This window comes from Cylas formicarius, unplaced genomic scaffold (genome assembly GCF_029955315.1).
Source record: "Cylas formicarius isolate icCylForm1 unplaced genomic scaffold, icCylForm1.1 PGA_scaffold_7__23_contigs__length_41026272, whole genome shotgun sequence".
NCBI lineage: Eukaryota > Metazoa > Arthropoda > Insecta > Coleoptera > Brentidae > Cylas > Cylas formicarius.
In genome coordinates, this window is record NW_026844352.1 from 26786044 (window position 1) to 26812326 (window position 26283).

At 32.8% G+C, this 26283-nt stretch overlaps 1 protein-coding gene across 1 annotated transcript; it reads right to left on the reverse strand.

Annotated features, from left to right (window-relative positions):
- Window positions 1–721: 721 nt before the first annotated feature.
- LOC132704936 (DNA-binding protein D-ETS-4) lies at window positions 722–25863 on the reverse strand. The gene is made up of 5 exons (XM_060675282.1): window positions 25616–25863; window positions 10610–11687; window positions 8870–9024; window positions 6252–6372; window positions 722–1898 (listed from the first exon to the last, which is right to left on the reverse strand). The coding sequence occupies exons 1-5, from the start codon at window positions 25649–25651 to the stop codon at window positions 1561–1563; spliced, it is 1728 nt and encodes a 575-aa protein (XP_060531265.1). The 5' UTR covers window positions 25652–25863; the 3' UTR covers window positions 722–1560.
- Window positions 25864–26283: the final 420 nt, after the last annotated feature.

Below are 26283 nucleotides of genomic sequence, written 5' to 3' on the forward strand. Positions count from 1 at the left end.
AAATCAGGTGTCTACAGGTTGAAATGTGGATCTTGTCCTACAACTTATATTGAACAAACAGGTAGATCCTTCAAGAAACGGGTTAACGAACATAAAAGAGCGTTTAAAAACAATAGTTTAGATTCTAATTATGCTACACACTTAACCACAGAAAAACACATTTTTGACGACAATTTTGATGTTTTACATACAACCACAAAAAGTAGAAAATTTAATTTATTGGAAGCCATGGAGATTAACAAAATGAGTCATTCAAATGTAATGCTTAACGATCAATTAGATTTAAATACCTCTCCTTTATTGAACTTAAATTCTCACAACAACATTAATTGTGGTTGTATGGTCATTTTTCGGTATATATAGTAGCAGGTGTTTTGTAAATATTACATTTGATAAAGACACGGTGTTGTCAAAACAATTGTCATGTCAAAATATATAATTTCGTGAAAATCTGAACTTATAGTGCTTATTTATTTTAATAGTAATAATAATAATTATTATATAATAAACCATTACGTTGATTTTATTCAGAAATCCAAGGAAATCCATTACCTTTATGAACAAATGAAGATGGCTAAGTACTTTATAATAATAATAATAGTAATAATAATAATAATGATATAATAAACCATTATGTTGATTTTATTCAGAAAGTCAAGGAAATCCGATACCTTTATGAACTTTATGGTCAGGAAATAACTACATTTAATATGTGTAAAGATTTATTTTGTCTTTGCCGCTATAAATATAAAAATAAAATTAACGTGGATAATAACATCATTTAACACACTATTAAAATACTCTTAAAAGAAAACACGTAATATTATAAAAAAAATCAGATCTTTCGAGTTGTACTAAATTATAATTATGTATATTACATAGAGTACATTATGAGTATTCTCGTACATTGTTAAACCAATAATTTAAACACCTGGTAAAATAATTTTGCCACACCGGTATATAAATAAAGGATGACGTCTAAATAGGGTAGCTGTAACAGCTATATCTTGTGTCTCTGAATTTGGCGTCACCATTTAAAACTACGCGACATATTTTTTACAACTTTACAACCTTAGAATTGCACTAAACTAAAAAAATTGTTCATAGAACTTACAATGCTTTAATATATCATAGATATATGGGACCAAGATCACCAGCTTTCAAAACGCGAAAGGCAATAGGCAGACGAAACCTTTTTCCATATTCGCCGGCGAGCTCATAAAGATTTTTATCTCGAGCACCCGGCCGGCGAAAACGGAAGTATACTTCTCGGTGACGTCGCTTAAGCTTCCGTACGAAAGTTTTTACTAACTGGCAAATATTTTATATAAGAAACTTTGGAAATTACCTTCCGAATGGGGCCTAAAAGGCGAACGCTAAAGTCAACAGTAATACCCCAATTGACTCTAGATTATTCCAGCATTTTAATAACTTTAAAATGCTGTTTACAATAAATAACCCTAAGCACCGACGCCTTAACCGCTAACCCCCGATTAATCCTATTGAGTCTTTGTTTTTTATATACAAAAAAAAAACGGAATTTGGTGCGTTTTAGCCCCCTTACAAGCTGTAAGGGTGGCAAAACTGATACACTAGCCTCTGCGACCGTTCAGTCTTCTTCATGATGCCCTTTTTGTAATACTGCCTAATTGATCTGCTTAACTTGTCGTAATTCATTGCGGGTCGGTTCTTCCTTTTGCCCCATAACCGAGCCACCTTGACCGAATCTTCGATTTTGAAGATTCCCTTTGACCTATCCAACCAGCGTATACAAGGACCGTTAGTTTGGGGATTCGCGAGCAGTTCCTTGAGAAATTGCCACAAGTGAATATGGGATCCTGTCTTGGACGTGGTGGGTTTCGATTGGTCGGTCTGAGGATGAGTTTCATCATCCTCGTCTGCAATAAAACGACAATGTTAAGACCGTTTCTCACTTGGCAACTTTTTGATCCCGACTGAGGGGTGTTCCTTTGTTAGCGAAGATAGAGCTTTGCGTTTTCGCAATCCTTTGGTACTTCTTTGTGAAACGAAAGATGACGTTAACAAAATTTTTATGACTTGCTTAGTTTTTAAAATACTGACTGACTTTGGAAATTTGAAATGTCGGAAAGGAGAAAAACGCATCCGATATAGATTTTTACCTAGAATTCAGTGACCTAGTCAGTTTTTTTCGGTTTCGTTTTTTTGAAAAAAAAGTTTATATTTTTTTTAATGAAATACTCTATATCTTATAGACCAATTTGATTCTATTGATAACTTTTATAATTTGTATGAAGCCAAATCAGTTTAATATTAACATTTTATTTGTAACATTTCACATAGGTTTATGACCTATATATTAATAAAAAAGATAAACCAAAACTAAAACCTAGATGTTAAAACAATTATTTAAAATGATAAGGAACATAACAATTATTAAATATTAGCATTTTTTGCAAATCTGAACACAATTTATAATTAGATCTTAGTTTTGTGGCATCATTTAGAAAGCAAAATAAATGTCAATCCCTACAATAATATCGAAAACCTCCGAGCAGCTTTTGAAAGTTTGTAAATGCAACCTCGTTATTCTGAAAACTTTGGAGAGTATTGAAACAGTGTGTAGATGGTCCGTTAGACAAAATTTTGAACAGTTTTTTCAGCTTTATGAATTAAAATAATTATGTTCAGATTTTCAAAAAAAATCTATAGCATACAACTCTATACCGGATGCCCTTTTCACATTTCCGACATAGGATGCCCGAGATACGAGGGGTCATCGTTCATTTCACAAAAAATACCAAAGGTTTGCGAAAACTCAAGGCTCTATCTTCACTAACTTCATAAGCAGTGTTTTAATTAGCCGATGCAATTTTTATTGCGTTGCTCAAGTATGTGGTCGAGCTCTAATTTTAGTAATTTAGTAATTTGAAGATCAACATGCTATTACTGTACCATAATAGATGAGCTGCTTTAAGATTTTTTCTGTTTTAGCTCTTAAATAAGACTTTTCTTATATCCGTTTCTGTTTGAACACTTTTTTCTTGATATACAGCGGTAGTATCTTTTAATCGAATAAAACAAAAATTGTAAAAGAGATAAATTTGTGCTTCATTAAATTTGATGAAAGGGTAATGGATTGACTTATTGTCCTGTTTTTAGTATAGAATTGACTAAGCGTGGTATTAAAGCCCAAAATATACATTTCTAGAATGTTTTAAAAACATTTTTCTAAATGTAACTTTATCGGATCTAGTCGCAACCGATCACAACTTTGAAATTTCCAATTGAAAATCCTTCTCATACAAAATTCCAAGTAACTGTTGTGAGTCACTGTATAAAGCAAATTTAATTTTTTCGCAAGTGACCATGTTTTTCTTGGGTTAAAAAATAATGCATATAAAAGCTCTGACCGCAGGTTGTCTTAAAAAGGTGCATTTTTGCTCTGAATAACAATGAAAACTTTTTTTAAATACACCTTGTCGGGTTATTATGTCCTTATAACCAATTTCGCAGTCTAAGTACAAGAGCACTAAATATATAAACGAACCTTTTTTTAAACAACATAATATATTAACATCTATAGATAACGAAAAATGTTGTCGTAAGTCAAACGTCTAGTGTAACAAAGATATGTCGAGTCTGTTGGAATCAAAGAGAGGGACGGGATCTAATATGCTGTTGTCATTCTTGTCAAAGATTTTCGCGTTGCAACGTACTAATGCAAACAACAATTCATTACATTCATTACCGCAATATTTTACATCTCACTTCAATTACTTTAAAATCTCTGAAAAATTATTATTGGACAACTTGTAAATCTAAATATTACATTTAATTATGTAGTGATTTTCTAAAAACATTTATTTTTTGGATAAAAAGCACTTTAAAATTATTTTGTCGTATCTGGTACAACGTCACACAATTTTAGGATGGGGAGCAGCTTGTGATAATCAGGTAGCATTCTTAAAAACTCTACAAAAGTGGATCAATAAGATTATTTATAAGAGGAAAAAATTTATCATTGATTTAGAAAGAAAGTCGAATATTACATTCAATTCTATTCGAAGGCAGCCCTCTAGGAAATCCTAAAACGTAAAAGGCAATCTCGAAATAAAACTGAAAAATCGACTTCATTAAACCAGAAAACAATATTCAAATACTATATTTCCCAATATGCTATCCGAAGGTGTTCGAAAAACAAAGAAATTTAAACAATTTAAGTAGTAGGTATGGAAGTTTTTTAACAAGTTAATATATCTAAAATAAAAAATTACTTATTTCAGAATATATGTGTAGTATACACACACACTTATTATACAATAATAATAATAATAATAATAATAATGACACTTATAATAATGATGATGATAATAATAATAATAATAATAATAATAATAATAATAATAATAATAATAACAATAGTAATATTAATAAAAATAATAATAATAATAATTATTATGATTATCACATTTACCACATTAAACCCTATATAGGACATGAATGTTAACAAAAGTTACTTAGAATTTTTCAAAGTTGCCATTGGTTTTGGGTAGATTTGACAATACAGAATTTGCCAAAATATTTCTATCATCTTAGGAAAAGTCCCCTTTACCCGTTCAATAGAAATTTCGGTAGTAGTGTAGTAGACTCTAAGTAAGTGACCCTGCACAGCGTTCACGAATAATTGGGAAGATCAATTTGTTGAAATAACAAAATCCATGCCACGCGAATCGGACACAAAAGCAATAGAAGCGTATAAAAACATGTTTATCGAAGTAGTTGTAGTCGGCAACGAACAAGGAGTGAGATCTTGCTAGCCTTGGAAGGTGGTTTTCTACATCGCGAATAGGTAGGTAGGTAAAAATAAGTCATGTGCTATATTTATTTATAATGGATTTGAATTATCTCTAGCGAACCGTATATACGTTATTCCTGACTTTTTATACGCGTAGATAATTACAAAACGCGAATAGTCACGCAACGTTTATGATATTATGTTTGGATTATGTATATATCGCGGTTTTGATATCAAGGTCATTGGCGCAAATATCTAACAAAAATTAATGTGCCAGCGGGTCACCATATTTGCCGAATTGCCGAAGTGACATTACATAGGCATTCTCGTCGAGGTAGAAAAAAGTCAAAAGTCGTCGTTATCGCTAGAGAATTTTCATGAAATATGCATATTAAGCGAATAATATTAGCATTTTTTGTAAGACTTAAGCCACTTTAGCGAAACAAACAAAATACTAAGGAATTTTGGAAATGCACTCACATTTTTACTTCCTTAATGCCAGAAATTTCTCTCGTCTTTTCTATATTTAAAATTAAATATTTTGTGTACTATCTATTTTTTTCTATGGCATAAATCGACACAGATTATAAAGTCAAGAAATGTATGCGTTACAGAGTTTTTGTACATATCGATTGTCCCAGTAAAGGCAACGAGATACGATATTAGGAAAACGGAGAGACCCAGAATTTTCAAATAATCACAATCAGCAATCACAATAGTATCATTCGCAGTACGATTGATAGCCTAGTAAAAGCCCCTTTTGACTACTCTAAGTTTATCAAAATGCGTTAAGCCTTTTTCTAGACATAGAGATCTATTTTAAGAAACAAAAAGCATTGAGCAAAAAAAGCATTTAAATTTCTCTCAGCTCTAACTCTAGTTAACGTTAGAAATTATTTATTACATTATGAAGTTTTAGAGGTCTACGCCACCTATTGGCCATTGCAAAAACTCTAAAATAATTTCCAGCTTTTTCTCTTGGCTGATTTATTTAATAATTTTCTTTCAAAATTCTAGGAATCTCCGTTTTTCTAATACCGTAGCTCCTTGCCTTTACTGGGACACACTGTACGTAACTTTTTTTACATGTTCGTACAGAAAGGCCTAATATTTCACACACTAAGCGGCACTTTGTACCACTCTGCTATTTAAAACTGAAAACACTTTTTCCATGACAATTTAACGGGCTCTTAGTATATTTTGAGAAATTACTGTTAAAAAAATCCCAGATCCAAGCTGAAAACTGTGGAATTCACGAAATGTCAAAGGTCATGTTTATTGTTGTATGTAGCAAGGTCTTATTGGTTGAAAGCGAGTTTTGAAACGATTCCCACATTCTCGTATTGAATGACCATTCTCAACATTTTTTTGATGTTGCCTTCAAAAGTGCTTGAAGTAATTTTCGGAATAGGCAAGCTACTAGCTATATACCTCATGTTGTTTCATTTATTGCTTTCAGAATTTTGGGACTTACCCTCCGATATATCACCACTCGAAGCGTTGCTAGAAACAGATTCCGGAAACCAATGTTTGCCACTATCCTCCGAATAGGCGGCCTTCCATATTTCCAGTTGGGCATGCAGATTCATGCCGGCCTGCAACAAATGCCTAATTTACTAACGGCAGCAGCAGCAACAACTTCCAATGGTCCAGTAATTTTTTTTTTAGTTACTAAGCTGGCGCAAAAAAAATGTATAGGCGACAATTTTTAAGTTTAATTCGCCAAAAGTCCATAATTAAAGCTTACGATTTCGAAGCATAAGTTTCCGAGAAATATGCAGCATGTTTCGAATAACTCTAGACCTAATCAGATTTTCTCACGATTGTACACACTTACATTAAACAACCAATTGTTTTTAACCGCAAGAACAGCGCTTGAAATGAGTCACATACACGATATGCTTGTGTTAGATTTTTGTTTTATATGAACAAATCAGCATACAATCGGCCGTAATTATTAGTTAGTGCAGCAACTATAGAATTTACGCAACAGATTGTTAAATTAATGGCAATTGTTTAAAGCCGCGCTGTTGTAATTATCTGCCGAAAATTTACACGGATTAAGGCAGTTTAGTTTGTAGCTTTTATCGTTTCATCAAATTTCACCTTGTAGGGACTCGAAATTATTAGTGAGTATATGTAAAACAAGTATGACGTCGATTCCGTTTATAAATAAATAAAAAATAAACACGTAACTAAATCGTCAATATATGGAGTCCGAAATATTCAATTGGTATACGGTATACAGTATATTAAGAAGTTAAAAATTTGTAGAAATTAAAAATTACCACGCGTGGCACTCAAAAACATTTTATTTGCTCATCGACGATGAGCTCGTAGGTGCCGTTAAACCTACCTGTTTCGCGTATTATGCGCAAGTTGACCTTAATTCTTTTAGCTGTAAACAGAGATTGTTTAAAAGTAAAACTGTGCTAATGTTGCGCCATATTGCTAAATTTGTTCGGATTAAAATTAAAGACTTTTGCAGTTAATGTATTATGATGTTCAAATATCCTTTCGTATCAACATTTAAAAGGAGCGGTTATCGGGATATTGCGAAAAGGCAATCGAGAAACGAGGTTCCTATTTCTTATCGCAGTATAATATATGACATTTGCCAATAAAAATTACATTAGGATTTTTAAACCAGTGACCACCTCGAAAAATTTAAATACGAGTAAAACGAATCGAGTCATTTTATTGTAAAAGATAAAACCTAATAAAAATGCATTCCACGTTTTTTTTCGATGGTCAAGTGGGTCAAATTAAAGAGAAGTGAAACTTTCACCACTATAAGCCAGTTACAAACATGCAAACATTTCCTCTTTCGTCTTGCGTCCCATGCCCCCGCGAAGCCCCAAGAAGAAATTCTTAGAAAGGTCAGTCAATGACATTGCCCCGGGACAGCAGAATTTTTCGATAAAAGCGATATTTTCGCTAGTTATACTTGGCGTTTATTAACGTTGGGTCATATTGAGCAACTTTGATATTTCTGAAAACGTAAATATGAATTTTATTGTTTTATAAAGAGATAAAATGATTTTGTCGTTATCTTTATGGTTTTATGCAATGAGTTCTGCAAATTGTTATATAGCGATGCGTTATTTAAAAACAAAGTGTATATTCGAACCAGGTGCAAAACAGCACTAAAAATACATATTTACATAAATAAAAATCACGATAGTACGAGTTCAGTTTAAATGGGATTTATTTTATTAATTAACCTGAAATTTCGCGTTAATTCTATATTAATAGCGTATCATATAGAAACTTAAATTTGTGGAAAAATGAAATGCGTAATCATAAGGCAATAATCTTTTTCTACTCCCTTCTGTAAAATATCTGATTATACACCGATCGAACGTGCGGGATGCGTTACTTTACCACGTGAGTTTCTTGTCCCACGGATCCGAGTCACTTCGGACATTTCCGGGATATTACCGCACGGGTTTGGGAGTAATCGGATGTTTTCGGAGATTTTACCGCACGGCTTGAACTTTAACATTTGTCAATTCTGACGGTTATGTTAGTGAATGTGTTCGTATCGTTTTGCAAAAATTCACCCAAAAACTAACGGTCGTAGAAAAAGTAGTTTATTAAACATTCGCTCCTCTCGTGCCAAATAAACTCGTGACTCAAATGCCGTTTACCGCATTTATTAAAATTTTAAAAGTCACTTAAAAACTCTCCACACATCTTAAAAGATGCACAATAGGCGTTAAAATATTCATTGAACTTTACGATAAAATCGGCAGAGCGTAATATCTTTTATAACGAAACAATTTAATTTTTTCAAGGATTTCTATTCATAGATCGAAGCGAAATGCAAAATGCGATATAACGTATTCAACGTATTAATCAACATCCACACTTTTATCTATTTGTTTACAACAACCGATGGCAAGTAGGTGTGTCACGTGGTATTTAGGTTAAGCGAATAGATAAATCTTAGGTTGACACGTATGGATTACCGATTAAGATCTTTTTTGAGCCCATTTCTGGTACAGGGACATTCGTCGCTACCGGAGAAACAAGTTTGTGTTTTGATCGGGACCAGCGACAAAAATATTTTAACGTCAAGATGAATTATACCTGCGGTGCTCTTCTCGTGAAATCTTCTTCTGAAAGGGCCAATAACTCTTGCCCTGTCATCTCCCAGTTTTCGGCCGCAGGTTCAGGACAATTAAACTGCCTGGACGTCCACCGGATCCAAGACAGGACGTCGGCGGGACTCCATTTTGTTGGATCTAGAACAATAAACAGTCACAAATAATTGTTACCAGCTTTCATTGCGTGTCTATCCACGCCCACTATAAATAAAGCAATACAAAAAAACTAAGGCTTGGCTTCATATCTGTGAAAATCTAGACCCAAGGACTAAACGGTAGCATTTTTTTCAATAGTTTTGTCGAAGAGCGAGTGCCGCATGTATTGTAAGAGTTGTCGCGGTAGAGGCCACCTAAAAATAGGTCTTCGCAAAAAGCTGATTATGTAACGTTTGAAAGTTTATTTGGCGCAACCGTAAAACGCTTGACCAGGCGAACAAACAACATTGTGTGCTTAAATTAAAAATGTCAATACAATCGCGTCTAAATAAATTTGAACGCAGACTCCAAACGTATTGGATGGAAAAATTAGGTCTGAAAACAGTTACTATTCATATTGACACCCAGAATTACTTTAAAATTCTTCACAATTCACGGGAGACTAATGTATACCCTGAATATAACAAACATCGTTTGGGGTTTTTGTGTTATTGATTAGATTAGAAAGTATAACTTTCAGTTTTTTGAAGATAACGATGTCTTCTTATTACACTGCAAGTCATCAGTTACCTTTTCTAACAAATGGAAATGTTCCAAAAAAGGCCCAAAAAAGTTTATAAATGCTTGTCTCATTCAAAATAAAAGGATGGTGGCCCTAGCTAGAATAATTATCGATTTTTTTCAAAAAAATATACGTAAGTACCAAACCTCATGAAACGAACTTTAATAGTGACGACAACAACGCCGCTTCAAAAATATTTGATGCTATGCACACCACAAACTTATCATAAACGTTCTTCCTAGCACGTTTTTGAAATGTTATAATGCGTGTGAAACAATTTCAACCTTGAGTCTCGTGTTCTTCTTACGTTACGTTCACCGGTTGATTAGTGTTTGTTTAAATGTTAAATGCGGGCGATTGTGGTAAATACCAAATAGCCAATTAGCGTGATGAATTTTCACGCTTAATTTTGCCGCAAAGTGTGCGTTCTAGCAAAATTCTTGTCTGCAATACTTTAAGTTTCCTCTTCAGATAAAAATATGATAGCTATTCCTATGGTACCTTTCGAAGAAGGGAAAATGCTCAGGATATTATCAGACTCCCAAGTTCAATCATTCAAATAATTAAAAAGACAATAATGAAATGAAATAATAAAGATGACAATATTAAAATAAGAGTGGCAAAATAGTCGTTGAAAATCTCTTTTGTCAGTACTTAGTGCATTTTGCAACACTAAGTCTATCTCTTTTAAAAGGACTACTCTACAGGGCGTAAAGATCAATATTCCTGATCAAGTTTTTTTGCAAATTTAATAATTTTTTTTGTAGCACATTTAAAAAAACCTAGTTAATTTTTTGGTAAAATATTGATGGATCGAAGATGCTGAGAGATTTTTGGACAAGTGGTAAATCTGGTATTGACGCTCAACAGAGTCCGCTTCCATAAATAATACATTGCGTGCCCCTTCCTCTGTTGAACTTATATTTGGAATGCTTTAAAATTTATGTTACCGTTGCAAGTTCCGAAGAAAAAATATATCGTAACTTAACGTAATGTATACCTTACCCAGTGCGATTCCAAGGGTAGTACAGGTATTGTCCACATCTTTCCTCATCTGTTCAATGGCCAAATTTAATACAGGTTCGATAGTTTCTCTGGCGATTTGCTCCTCACAGCTTATGATCAGTTCGTTCTGGTCGTTTTCGTCGGGTTCCTCCATTTTGATGTCTTCTCCGTTGAATGGGAACTCGATAGGCTTGACGTTAAACCTTTTCTGAAAGCTCGTGTCTCTGAGAACCTGTCGGAGCAACTGATGATCTTTGGGCGCCTCGGGTACCGTTTGCGGCGGATTTTCTCCAGGTTTTTGTTGAAGGATCTGACGAAGGGTGTTGGTATTCTGCAACCCGCTGAGAATTTCGCTAAAGTCCACCGTACTCTCTTGTTTAATCGGTTTGTCCAGTCCCGACGTTTCCAAAAGATCAATAAACTCACTTTTCGGATTTAATTGCTTAGGGGAAGAGCTCCCGGAAAAATTCGAATGCGCCGGGGAGGTAGGCGAGGAGAACGAACAACTAAGCACGTAACTTTCTTCTTTTATTCCGAACTGACTGAAGCTGGGCAGCGGAGAATTCGAGTTCGAAAATGGACTCTCTTGTTTTATGGTTTGCAAAAATTCGTCACAAGGAGATCTAGAGTAAATAGATCCCGGAGATGGAGTGTGTACCGAGTACTCAGGGGAACTCGGGTAAAAATTATGTTCCCTATAATTTGAAAATCGATCATTAGGCGGTATCAATTCTTGGGATTGGGGTGAAAACGGAGAAGGTGGTCCGAAGTGGTTGCCAGTTGTTGGAACCTCGAGGTGGATTGGCGAGGTGGAAAATTTTCGATCTTCTCCTAGTAGCTTCTGGAAATCCGGGCCGAAATCTACGTCATTTGGAACGGTCGACTCGCTCTCCGGCGAGCTGGGATAGAAGCTTGCGAATATTTTGGGCTGCAAAGATTTTTCCGGCGTTGGGGAATAGAGTTGCGTGGAAGCAGAAATTAACTGATCATCGCCGGGTAGTAATGACAGGTCGAAACTCTCGGCGAAGTTGCTGTAGTCAAACGGCGGGGTTAATGCTGACGGCACTGTTTGAGGCATCTGAAAAAAGGAAGAAAGTATATTAAACAGTAATAATGGATATTGTTTCGTTTTTTTCATTTCTGTAACCATTTTATGCGTGAATGTGCATTAAATAGTGATGATATCAAATCTTAAAGTCTGTTCATAGATATAAGAAAGTGACTAACTGATGCGAATTAAGGAAAGACCCGGGCAAGCTGTAAGAATGAAATATAGCCGAAAAGGTCCGTACTTTGCTTAGAATTTAATTATTTTTGGTTTTGTTAGGAAAGATACTAAACAATATTTATTTATTTTTATTACCTACTTAAATTACTTAAAATTATTCACATAATATATCAGTATCACTATCGCTATCATCGCCTGTTATAATTATTATTTGTTCTATATTATTTGCAATATGGATATACGATTGTTCTGCTTTTTCTATATATGGAGGCACGCTTTGTTCCTCGTATAACTGGTAAATTTTATGCCATATTATATCTTGATCACTTTCGTTTACACTCGAGAAAATGTCAGCATCGCTTCTTTTTTTCCTCGCTAAAATGGGATTATTCACAATTTTCGTCAATGTGGCCGTTTCTTCTAAAGATGCTTGCTTGCTGGCACCACGTTCAATGAGAGTCAAATAAACATTGTTTATAACTTCCTTAGTCTCAATAGAATAGTGTTTTCTACATTTTGGGCGTGAGCATTTCCTGAGATACACTAAAACACTAGACTCGCACATATTTTGCATAATTCGCACACGATTCAACACACGCTGTATTACACACGAAATAAGAATGATTACTAATAAACTTAAACTCAGTAGTATACCAAACCAAAGAATATTAAACACAGGTGTATGTTAATGACCACCCTTGGATAATCCCATTCTAAAGAAATTGGTCACTTTCTTATATCGTAAACAGATCATACCACATTGCAGCTCTATGTTTTAAACACTTCCTTCAAAGCACCCCTTTCTATATTTTTAACTCCAGTTTAAGCGTTTGTAATTCGAATTTTTTGAATTGGTCGCCATGATATGAGTTACGTGAATGTACTTTAAGGTAAAAAACCTTTACATAAAAAATATTCCCATCCCTTAGGAAAAAAAACTCACAAATGTAGCGAAGATTATTCGAGTTTTTTTAGTACAAAACAATTCTTTATACGGTGGGTAAGTTTTTATTTTTTAAGTAATATCATTCAATTGTTTTACTTTTTTAGACGTCATAAACATCAAAAGTTATATACTTCGTGAATTCTAAATAAATGGACCGCATTGCAATTTTTTTAAATACGTAGAAGCGCTGGGCGGTTTCCAAGCAAAATAAACAAAATTTAGACAAAAGGCAAACAGGCGTAAAATTCATGTCGGGTATTTTTGAAAAAATGAAAATATGGATAATGCGTAATTTCACTGCAGTAGAAAAAATGTTACCCATTAAATTAAAAGCAGTTCAAAAGTTTGCTTAGGTTTAAAAATGACAATATATAATTCACTATTATTTTTAAATTTCTAAAACTGCGGAAAAAATGGTTAAGTATCAGGTTGGACAAAGCCAAATGAAGGAGATAAATCATTGAGTCTGAAAATTAATCGCCTGTATATCCGAAGAATGAAAAATATAGTTGTGATAGTTGCACTATAAAAATAAGTACCTATAATTGTATGCCCACTATGGTAGTTTTTAAGGTTCCATTTCATGAAAATTATATCAATTCTTTTTTGCCATAACTTAATTATGTTTAAAAAAATTTAATAATAATTTCAAATTGCAAAATTTCAACTTTCAAATTGTAAAGTGTCATACATAGAATAAAAACGGTGGTAAGTTGAGATTAATGGAAACGTATCATGGAGCTAAATTATTAATCAATGATTTTTCGCTATTCTTGTGGATATTTTTAGGAATAAGCTTGATGCACAAATAGAAAGCAAGACAGCAAGCAAGTCGTGAATCTAAATAAAATTCCAATATTCCTACAATTTTATATCCAAAAGGGATCCAACAAACTGAAATAGATTAATTTTAGATTAGATTAAGAAATGACCTTAGATGACTTCAATAAGAAATAATTAATGGCATCATAGTCAAAAGTATTATAAACTGAATTGGTGTCCAGTAAGCACATACCTCATCCTACTGAGCGACGGTTACGTCATTATTGCTGCACAAAAGCGATGTACTGAAATTGCAATGACAAATTCTCACGCACCACTGGATCCATTACCCGAAAGCGTATCAAAACACCAGACAAAGTCAAAAAACCCAGATAGAACCCGTCTTACTCCTCAACAGGATTAAAACGTTTCTTGTCTCTCTTTCTCTCTTCACTGAGTCCGTGCGTAGTTTCACCTTGATTTCGGAATGTTTAAATCCGTTTTAGTGTAACCCGATGGTAACAACAATAATTGACAAAATTTTAGCGAAGCGTTCTGATAGCGACTGCGAACCATCTGTTAATTTCGAATTCAACATTAGACATTTTCGGAATCGCTGGTATTCAATTCAGTGAATTTTGCCGTTCGGATTGTGCATACGTCATTGCGTCGCGTCGGTGCTATTTTTTTTACGCTTATGTTTATTGAATGAATTTTAAGTATGACGCGAGCGAATCTGGTTTTAATTCTGGCTCATAACGTTTTGTTGGGATGAATAGTAAAACCGGAATTGTAATTAGGAAAAAATACGTTGAAATCCTACGTTACATCGGTAAATGCAAAGTTAATTTAAAGAATGACGTAAACATAAACATCGTTTACTTGCATTTTCTTTGCCTTTGATTTTTTTGTGTACATTGTGCCCCTAAACGTTTCGAGACTGCCCGTTAAGCAAAAGTTTCGACAATTGTTTAAATCGCCAACGTTTTCGTTCCATTTCAAAGCAAAAACGGTAAAACCTTCAATGTGCATGTGAACCAACCAGCAATAGTTACCAAATGCCTGTTAGCTCGACATCGACGAATAGAAATAGGCTGTAATTGAATAGAATATGTTATTTTCCTGCTGGCAGTGATCATAGCATAAACATAGCCGAACATTGTAAAAAGAACACGTCCAATGGACCTAAATCGTAACAAACATTTGGCAAAATATTATAGTAGTAGGCATGTGAAATGAATGAGAGAACAACTTCAATCAATTATAATAGTACAATAGTTAGAAGGGATAAACGGCATTTTAGTCATTTGACTTAATTCAAACCGTGTCAAATATCTCCGAAAACATCCGATTGTTTCCAAGCCCGTGTCGTAATATCCCGGAAATGTCCGGAGTGACTCGCAAAGCCGTAGGAAACGAAACGAACGTCGTCAAATGACACTTTTCGCACGCTAGATCGGTGTATGATTGGGATTTTGCAGGAGTAAACAAATTATTTACAGCTTGGAACTCTTTATATATAATTACTATGTAACACTTGTCTCACTGGAGTAGTTTTAATTTAAAACCATTTATAAAATATAAGTGGTGATGAAATATATGGAAACTGTTTAATATCGTGAGCATATCTGTTTCTACAAATCATGGCACCGTTTACATAATTATAATGGTTTTTAAAAATGTATGTGGTCACTTTACAAAGAATTATTGCCATGCAGATTCACATTTTTAAATTTTAAAGAAATTTTAAATAAAATCTGGAAATAACTATGGAAACTTTCTTTCTTCTTTTATAAAAATATGATTTATTAGTCTTAGTATTTGGTTGGCATAGCTCATAGCATCTAAGATGGACCTGTGCATAGAATCACACCCATTTTTCTAGTTTCCTATTGCTTTTAAAGATTGCATGCGACAACCCCACTCTAAGACATTCCAAAGATGTTCAATGGGATTCAGATCTGCCGATTGGGTAGTTATATTTTTCTCAGTAAACCATTCTTTCGCAAACTTGGATGCGTATTTTGTATTATGGTCCTGTTGAAATCGCCATCTTATTGGCACGCCTTCTTCTGCGTAGTATTGTATTTTCCAATATTGTTTTGTTTGAAATTGATGCATTTTACTCCGAATTCCGTTGATTAGACCGTTTCTTACTGTTCAACTTGTTACTTCCATGCCAAACTATTCCAAGATTTCGTTTTTGATTTGTCTGGATGATTTTCGACCGTCGAGGTTCTATATTTTTAAAATGGTTTTATCAATCCCGGAAGTAGATGTAGTACTATTCATATATAATAAAAAAAAATTGTAGTATTTTCATTACAGCACTTCAGATGAAAATTTCCGGCACTGTAGAGTCAAGACTGAATGTAGAACACAAAATAATATAAAAAGTTTCCATAGTTATTTCTAACTGAACATAACAAACATTCATTCATGTGTATCAGTAGAATCTCTTAATGAATGAAAAGTAAAAAACTCTACCTTCCTTGAAGCATTAATAATATAAACATTATTAAAAATGTCTATACTTTTTCCACCACTATATATAAGAAGTAACACAGTTTGAGCACCGTTCGATGGAATTTTACTGTTTTACATTATAAGAGATGTCATTGAAAAAGTGCCTAAAATCCGTCAATACTAGGAATAATAACGAGTCTAAAATTATTATTCAACTTTAGAACTTTAGAAAACTGGCAATTTAAAATTTAAAACTAACCAAAGCTATTAAATAAAATCACGTCTCCATATTATAAAATCAGCAATAAAACGTCAATATGAAAATCTTAAATCTGATACCACGATTGTGAAATGAAAGGAATGTTGCAAATTTGACGTTGTATAATTAATAAAAATTTTAAACGAAAATTTTAGTGGTATGAATTAACACACAATCTTATTAATATACAGCATGTGTGATTATCTTTTGGGCTACACACCTATTACTACTTCACTATTTACCCGATATCTGGCAATTTAATAGACATCGAGGAACTTAATATAAATCTTTTCATTTGGGCATCAACCTTGTTCCAAAAAATATGCACAAGGGTGACGAAATATCATTGATAAATAATTTAGTGCTATGAAAAATTTGCACTCGTCTCAACTTACCACCGTATGATTTTATGTACGACACTTTATACTTGCAGTTGTTGGAATTGTTCATACGAGAGAATGTTTTTAAAAGATCCAAATGTAAATTTTTTAGGTTTATTTTTTGGTCTGAATTCAATTTTTTGATACACTCAAATTTCGATGCTGGAGATTGGTCCGTTTCAGTTTGACAGTACGTGCTTACATAGTGGGTTAGTGCTCACATTCTCGTTTTCAACGCATTTTTAAAATACACAAAAAAAGAATTACAATCCACAAGCATACATACAAAGGTCGAATACGAAGTTGCATATATACTAGAGCAATTAATGTATTTCCCGATAGAGTAAATCAATAACAGGTTGATGCAGCATAGCGCATAATTTAATTGGCAAAAAAATAGTTTTTTGCGACTCAAATCAATTTATGACTTGGTATTTGCAAATTAGAATTGTTTCTACCATTATATTGTTTACTATTCCTTGTCAGTCAATAATTAAATATATTTTTTTTTACAAATTATTATTAAAAGTTGAAAATAAGGTTTAAAACAGAAGTAGTGCGAAATTTTGGCACAATGATACGTTTTTATTAACACCTCATAGGTACAACTTAATTTTCTAGAACACATAAACAAAAACAAATCATTTGTCTCTTAAACGCTTTGAAAACAAGTTGTTTTAAGCTCTGATTGTTGCACCCATTGCCTATTATTGCGCCTATTTCTTAAAATATTTACTAATATTCCCTACTTACTCGGAAAGTTCCAAAATGCATGGATGTTTGTCTAATGGCTGGCGATAAAAAAAAACAAATAGGAAAGTTTATATTGTTGCTGCGCAGAATGAGCACCTTAAACTGAATGCAAAGTGGTTCGCAAAATTTATGTTTAAAATGATCGCCCCTATTTCAATATAAATTAAAATTGTTTGCACGGGGGCCATTTTAGAACAGATAAGAGTGATAAGAGATTGCGATGACGTAACAAGGTCGCGTCATTTTTTTGACACTTGAATTTTGTTAAATTCCAAGGTCCAATTTTTTGATCTCTGATGCGGGATGCGTGAAAACGTGTTTTACTTGGAACATCGCGTGTACCTACTTATATTTAAACATGTTCGATTAGTCAATCGATAACATTTAAATCGCATGTATTACTATAAAATTATTGCACTATGGTTGCTACCAAATCCTAGATTAAGACATTAAAATAATGTCCCCTTAAAGAAATCGAAGTTAGTGAGTAAATGAGTCAAAAGTGTGGATTTCTGTAAGGGAAAGTTCAGCCATAATGACAACTTAGCGACTGTACGAACCTTGGCATTTTATACAATTTTACACATTGACAATTTTTATTTTTATTAAGTTGGTAAATACACTTGTCACATGTGATATTTTGTACTTTATAGTGGCTAGGATAATGGAATCTTGAGTACTCCCTGGAGTCGTTTAAGCCTTAATAAACCCTACAGAAGAACAGGTGCTTTGAAATAGGAATTTTGTTTTTTTTGAAAACATCAACTGATTGTTCTGGAATTACGTGATACATCAAAGTTAACAAGAAATGTTTATGAGACGATAAGTTCACATTTTCCTAAAGTAGGTAATAAATTTATGCTTGAGACGCAAAAACCGTGTTTATCAAGCAAATGATTGCCACGTATTAACAAGTTAAGAAATTTAAATAAGAGATAAAATGTTACACCGCCGTAAAAATTATATCCTCTGCCTATTTTGAGTTTAAACTTGTTGCGCCCTTTTAGGGTTTATATAATATAATTTAATTAATATTAATTATTATTAATATAGTGTTTATAAGTTATAATTGTTTTCATAGTATGCAAATGTTATATTAAAGTAAAATTTTGCGGGACTAATGAATAATTATAATTAAAATATTATCGGATGACGGATATAATACGAGTATAAGAAATTTTAATTTAGACCGATGTAGCTCTAGTAATTAATTAACTAGGCAAACTTTGGTTTTTCGTCTAAATGGAAAATCATGACGATTCAGGTTCTTCGGTAAAAAATGGAAATGAGTAAGTGTGATGTATTATGGCATTAATACTGACTCGTTTTTACATTTTAACCAAAGCAAAACTCACCTCTATCACCACTCAGATTGAGAACGTTCCGTTTTGTGACACTCGTGTTGGCTTCAAATACATTTTGATCGAAATTAATATTCTCTATGAACTTCTGACTTCTTATGTAAATCCAATAGGATACTTAATAACAAAAACCAGAATTATTGCAACCAAATTAATTTAACGCTTCTCGGTATTCGGTAAAGTTCCCGCAATCGAACCAGTTTCTAAATTATTAAGGATTTGGAATTGTCGAATACATTATTAGAAGTCCTCGCAAAGAAGGAGAAATAATAATTTTTAACATAATATAAATAGAAATACAAAAAATGTTTCTTTGATATATTGACTCTAAATATTTTGAAATTTTTAGTGACTCTTTTCGTTCATCTCTGATTTCCCCAAAAAAAAAAGTTGTAGTGGCCGGTAAAGTTAAAGCGGATTAATGCAATTTACGCTAATCTTGCATAAAAAATCTCAACGTTCCTCGCAATTAATATGACATTATTCTTCTTGTACCCTATCTGCAGCGACGTTGGCGCTACTATCGCCAATACAATCTATTTGCTGCAGTCCGAAATAGATCTAGATAAGCCTTAGATATGTTTCCCATATTTCACATTTTTGCATAAGACTTTCATAGTATGCGTTCTTGGATTAAATTTGGAAACTCTTTGTTTTCCGATACGCTGCAGGACGACATTTGTTACGTGCAAATTTGTGACATTCTCAGCATGTGTTTGTAGTGTTTGTGATTCTAGAAGTTTACATATAGGCTCCGTCAGAGGCTAAGCTTATAGCGTGAATAACTGCGCGAAATAAGCAAACACATCTTTATGAACTGTTTTCAAAGTATATATCTATCTGCCAAACCAAACCGAAATTAAGCAAAATTAGAAAATACATTCGGACATGGAGTTCAGTGTATAAAGGATAATTTTACCTATAATGGCTACTTTGGACGTATTTTATATTTCAGCCAGTCAAGCAGGTACTACTTTTTTATTTCTTACTAGAGTATTAAAAAAAACAAATTTACACAACTTTTGTTGTCTGTAGTAGTTTTTGAGATATTTGTTGAGATATTGAAATTGTTTGATTTTTCCAACGTTATTTTAATTGAAATAAAATTCTTTTTCTAATCCCGTCTGTAAAATACCCAATTACACACCGGTAATCTTCACTTTACCACGTCAGTTTCCTTTCCCACGTATCCGAGCCACTTCGGACATTTCCCATACCTTGACTTTTGAAGTTTGTCAATTCTGACAGTCATATCAGTGAATTTATTAGTGATGTTTTGCGAAAATATACCCCAAAAACTAACAAAGATAGTATGCAACACATTCGGTAAACTTTTTAAGTCACTCGTTTATTAAACACTCTCTCCGCTCGGGTCAAATGCCGTTTACCGCACTTGTTGCATTATATATTATTTTGATGGGTTATCGTAAGTGTTTTCATGTGCCCATGCCAAGCAATTGCAATTTTTTCTAATCTGTGTTTTTAAAAGTGACATCTAATATGTACTGATAATTTATGATTTCTACGGATTCTGTTTATAACGAATACGAATAATAATTGAAGAGTATCTTTCTGATGAGGGTCAAAAGCAACAATTAGCATAAAACTAGTAAAAATATCAAAAATTACGCAAATTTGAGTTTTACTTTTAATAAGTAGGCAATGTTGGTAAAAGAAAAAACATTTTTTTTACAACTCTGTGTAACAAAAATTATACAATTTAAAAAACGTTTATATAAAAGTAGCGATACCTGATAAAATGAGCCTTCGTACATCTGTACATATATTATATACATCGATAAATCTGTGTCAAAACATATTATTTACTTTTGCAAAACTAAGAACAATTTTGGTTACCTAAAAATATGCCTGAAATAACGTATTATGACAAGATACCCAATTATAACTGCGTGGTGAATCAGGTTTAGGTTATGGCGGCGATCGCCATAACTAAAAGATAAAAGTTGCGAGTCCTTATACCGGATACCAACTTTCTCTTTTACTTGGAAGTCCCCAGGAGTGAGTGACGCACTGGCGACGTGTTTTGTAACTGTCTTAATTTTTTTCAGTTATACAACGCCAACGAATTGAAAAGAGAATTTGTTGATCCGAAACACTTTCGATCGGCTATAAGGCGCATAAATTCGTTAGCTTTTGCATTTCTCGCATGAAAGATACAACATACGCTATCTAATATATTTTACCTCAAAGCGACGTTTTATGTGGTAATATTTCGCATATAATATACACTTCACTTGACAATATATTTAATCAATCTAAATCAATTAGGGTCGCTTTGTTAGTCACAATTTTGGTTTGAAATGAGTTTCATTTTCAGTAACACGATAAAGATGATAAACTTTCAGGAACATGTTTTTTTTTATATGGACTACAATAACCTTTGTTTATTTGGCGGTTAATGGACAAATAAAAATTGATAAAAAAAACGGTAGCTCAATAAAAAATGCTCAAAATATTGTTGGCTAAAATATGTATATACCAGGTGTTTCAAAACAAATATGAGCAAAAAATAATGTTTCTAGTTTTTATCTTAAAAAACGAAAATAGATAGAATAAAATATTATAATACTACGATTATAATTGGGTGCTGTCACACAGTTAGTATTCAAGTAAAACTCTTATTATTGAACTTATTGGACTTATTAAAAAAAAATTGAACATATATTCAGAAAGTGTGGTTTTATAATAGTAATACTTTCATAATATTGGATTGTTCTATTTATTTTCTTTTATATGGTAAAAAATAAAAATATTATTTTACCGCCATATTTGAAGCGCGTTATCTCCCCGATCACTTCTGACCGACCGTTTATATATCAAACTACCATTTATTTTTAACAAGGTATCTTAAGTTTTTAGGATTTCTTTTGGAACACCTATAGAGCGGAAAATGTCTGGTGATTGGCTTGTGGTCACCTTAATGTTGCAATAATATATTTGGGCCAATGCATTTTGAATTATCAAATACCTATGACCGAGCCACATGTCATTAGGGACGAGTGGTTTGGAAATCCCTGGTCAATGGATTCAAGGATATACATGAAGAGTCTACACGAAATTTGGCAGATGTTTGGTAATGAGTAAACAATTTTCGAGTGCATATAATCCATATAATGTAAAACAGGTTTCAAGATCTGAAACAGCGAATTTACATGGAAAATGTACTCCAATTTCTTTTTTTTTAAAATGTGGTAGATAATCAAAACACCTGCAAGTGAGATAAGACAACGGCACATTTTAAATGTTTAATTAATATTTTTTGAACGTGGAAAACGGCTTTGTCAAACCATTACACGTTGGTAATTTTTATGTAATTCGCTCTTGTTGTTTGTGCGGTCTCCATTGGGCAAATGGCCACAGAAATAATTGTTAAGTTTATCAAGGCCGGTCGGTTTTTCCAAAATAACGCACGCAACAACAATCGTTCGGACAGCCGAGCGAGATTTTATCTGCCTCGCTGAAAAAGGACAACTAGTTTTGTTTCCTATTGTTTCGGATGTAAAAAGGTTTTTTAGACAAAAAAAAATTGTTAATATTAGATCAATTGAACTTTCAGCACGCGACCTTGTTTGCTACCAATTCATTTCACTTTAATCTATCAAGCTCGTAATTTTGACATGAATTTATCAATAAATTGTAACACTAAAAATTTGGGTTTTTATATTGTTTCAATGTTTTGTGTCTAAGTAAGGGTGTGGTTTTCTGGAAAACGTTAGAGGCCATTGCCACTAACCTGTCGCTAAATTTGGAATAACTAGGATATCACTACGTTTTAGAAACGGAGTAGCGGGCCTGAGAGAAATCAAAACCTGTTTGAAATTTGGTTGCACAAATCAACAGATCTGAGCATGTCTGTGCGTGTTCAGTTCTATTCATCATGTACTAGCTCGATATAATCAAAGCTTATCTTCTTTATGGTCAACCTGCAATCCACAAGATAACGATAACCAACAACAATAAAATTGTTGAAATATTGCGGTACCATGTCTCGTGTACTATCTGTCTCAGATGATATTATTTTAGAAACTTTACCAATAGCAAGAAATCTTAGAGTTGCAGTTAATCACATGAAATTGATCGCCTCAGCATAATTATTTCTTCAATTTTTGGTATATTGGTTCAATTATCTAACCGATTTTGTTCTTCTTCCTTATTGTACAAGCAAGCAAAGTACAAGACAAAACTGTGTTGAGGGAAGCCATTTTCACGATGGAAGAAACTAAATTGCATTTGCCTTCGTGTGTAGAAAAAACTGTGCTAAAAACAGCACGTATATGTGACAGGCACAGTCAGTGTCTGTGAGGGCCTTAAGCTTTAATTTGTAGCACGGTATTTACGCTTTCCCTTGCTATAAGTAGAGAATCAGGAACAAGTAACAATATAACACATAGTTAAGAGGAGTTGCATTTTGTTACTTGGAATTTTAGAATTAGAATTAGAACGATCTGCAATAATATTTCAATTTACAATATTTGGAAAAAATAACAAAATCATTTAAGACGTTCACTATTTCAATGGTATTTTTCATTAATTTAAATCTGGGCACCCCTTAAGAGTAAACCTGCTTAAAAGTAAAAAAAATATACAAAAATGAAAGTCGCTCCAAAAACCATAAGGAAAACCTTGACATATTGCAACATAATTCTTGTACCAAAATTTTTGGTTAGTTTTTTTTTTTCTAGATTTCTTTTTGTATTCAAGCGATCATTAAACCAACCAAAACTAGTCATTAATTTAGTTAGGTGAGTGAGTGAGTGAGATTGCCGAAATTGGGCATCTAAATTTATTGTTATTTGGATAATATTTTTACCTTTTGGCACTTTGTTACTTTAATTTTGTTACTTGTCATGATAATTTAAATGACTTACCAAATGTCTGAGACCCGTTTGATATTGCAGCCTAATTTACATATACATTTGCTTCAATTCACATTACTTCAAGTACATATGCAAAATATGTTCTTCCTTCCACCATTTAATTTATTTATTTAAGAAGCCAACTGAGTATGACAGAACACTGGTGAATAATCTTACAAATACCAAATACAGCATCTATATAGTGTATTTCCCCTAATGGGAAAACTGAACTTTCAATATATGAAATAAGAATTTTAACTATTGAGGTGAGTCATATTTGAGAAACCGCGGTTCACTCTTAATTGGAAAATCAATACAAATCGGTTGCTATGGGCATGGAATACAAATAACGAGTAATTTTAACTGAAAGAAATGAAATGTTTGTTGATGACGTTTTTTGGTTTTCTGCTTCTTCCAGTGAATAATAATCGGCGTTAAAGTAATTTGAGGCTATTTCATTAAAGACAGGTCGAAAATACAAGAAATTCGTCAATTTATGTTTGAAATATATTTTTTTCCGATTACTATATTGATTTCTATATCACATTTTGAAATGAAATTTTATGAGACTTTTGTTATTTGGACATGATTCTTTATGAATTAAAATATCTGACGTTTAAAAAATTGACGTAGAATAGTGGGTTAAAGTAACACAAAATTTTTATCTTATTAGACGGGACATTATAATAACTACAATTCATCCTTAAATTCATGTCGGGTTATTTCGTTTTGTTTGCAACAACTCGACGATTTAGAAATGTATTTGTTTTATTTATTTTTTTTTAAATTATATGGGATACAGTGGACAAAGGACTAGTATAAAATAATTTTAAGAAATTGACACTGTTTTTAAATTTTCAAAATCAATACAATATAATAACTATTATTATTTTAACTTAATATTCAATCCAAAATTACAAATTTGGAATTCTAAAATCAATAAATTCGCAGCAAGCAGTAGATAAAGTTAAAAAAAATGTTATGCTATTGTCATATATTAAAATTGAAGGTTGGTCGACCACCGACGAATTAATTAATTTTTGGAAGGATGTATGTAACTTCTAGATTTTGCAACGATAATTTATCAATTGCTTAACTAACTAAATCTGAAGTAAGACCGAAACATTCGCCAAAATGTACTTCTACCAAATCGACTGTATTTCAATAAATAGGTAAGTAGAAAACATAATCTAATTAAAATTTTCATTTTCTCGAAAATTCACACAGAAAACCGATAGAGTTGTTTGTAATGCAAAGGCCGAGTCGCATACAATAACGTTTATTTCTTCTGAATATATTATTTAATTAAAGTTAATTTGTAAAAGTAACAGAAAAATCAGCATACTCATTTTTTGGAAAATGTAAAATATGCTTAAATCAAAATCGGAACTTTTAATATGTGATCCAATAAGCCGAATGTTTGCACCGCACGATATCCAATCAAAAGTATAGTTGGTTTTCAAAGAAAACTGATAACGATATCAGGAGTATCCTATGCGAAATTGTTATAATTCCCAATTTATTGTAAATTTTGCTCGATTAATATAACATGGTTAATGCGCAATTTTAATGTAACAGTCTAAAACGGTTGCAATTTGTCCGGGTATCTACTGATTAAAAACAAACATTTTGAAAAATTTTCATGAATTAAAACAAGCATGAACATTTAATATAGTGTCGATAAGAAAATCAAAAGTTAGAAATCGACATTTTGTGTGAGCACATAAAATATTTTACAGTTTTAATTAAAAGCTTGTGATCAGAAATATAGTGTAATACGAAAGTAACTAAGCATACGTTGAGAAAAGAATGAAATATATAATATTTTTCAATTCCACTGAAATCATCCATACAATCGTGTAATTTAGAATTAGAAATTTAATATGCTCTCGAGTAATCATTAACTGGTTGTTCAAGCATCAGCGCAAACCTGCGAAATACCATCGACGCACCGCACTTGCTTAATATTCTTACCGTTTCGCTTGACGTAGTCCTTGAGATCAGTACCATATTTCGTCGAAATAGCACGCGGAACAACCGAAAAAACTACGACAAATATCACGTACTAGTTTTTATCAGATTTTTCATCTAATCGCAAATTATTATTCAAATTGGCATTCAAGAAAACAAAGTTTGACTGCGCGGGAGCGCACTCACTCCACGCTCTGCGGACGACAGCGACTTAATGTAAGCGGTTGTTTTCTATGGTTGCGCGGCCTACTTTTCCGAAGCGCACCACGTCTGTTTTACTGAGTTGCTTTGCTGGTTTCGCATTCAGAAACAAGTGAAAGACGAAATTATGCGATATTTAATAAGCTCTGCCGTGCGGTGATATAATAAAAAATGGTCACGTCTTTGCTTTTGCAGTTTTGCAACGGATACGGCAGCAATGCTGATGGTATCCCTTAGGTATGTTTGGAAAAATGATATAGTATTGGGGTACCTACGCCCCCTTAGGAGTCGTTTATTTCTAACGTTATCCCTTATCCGTAATAAAAGCCATGTGTTATCTACAATTAGCAACATTTTCATTTCACTTTTTCTTTTTGTTTTAACTTTAAAAATAAGGACGCATTGATTTTTCTTATTTTCTCTCTCACTTTGATAGATAGATACAAATATATTCAATATATAGCGATTTC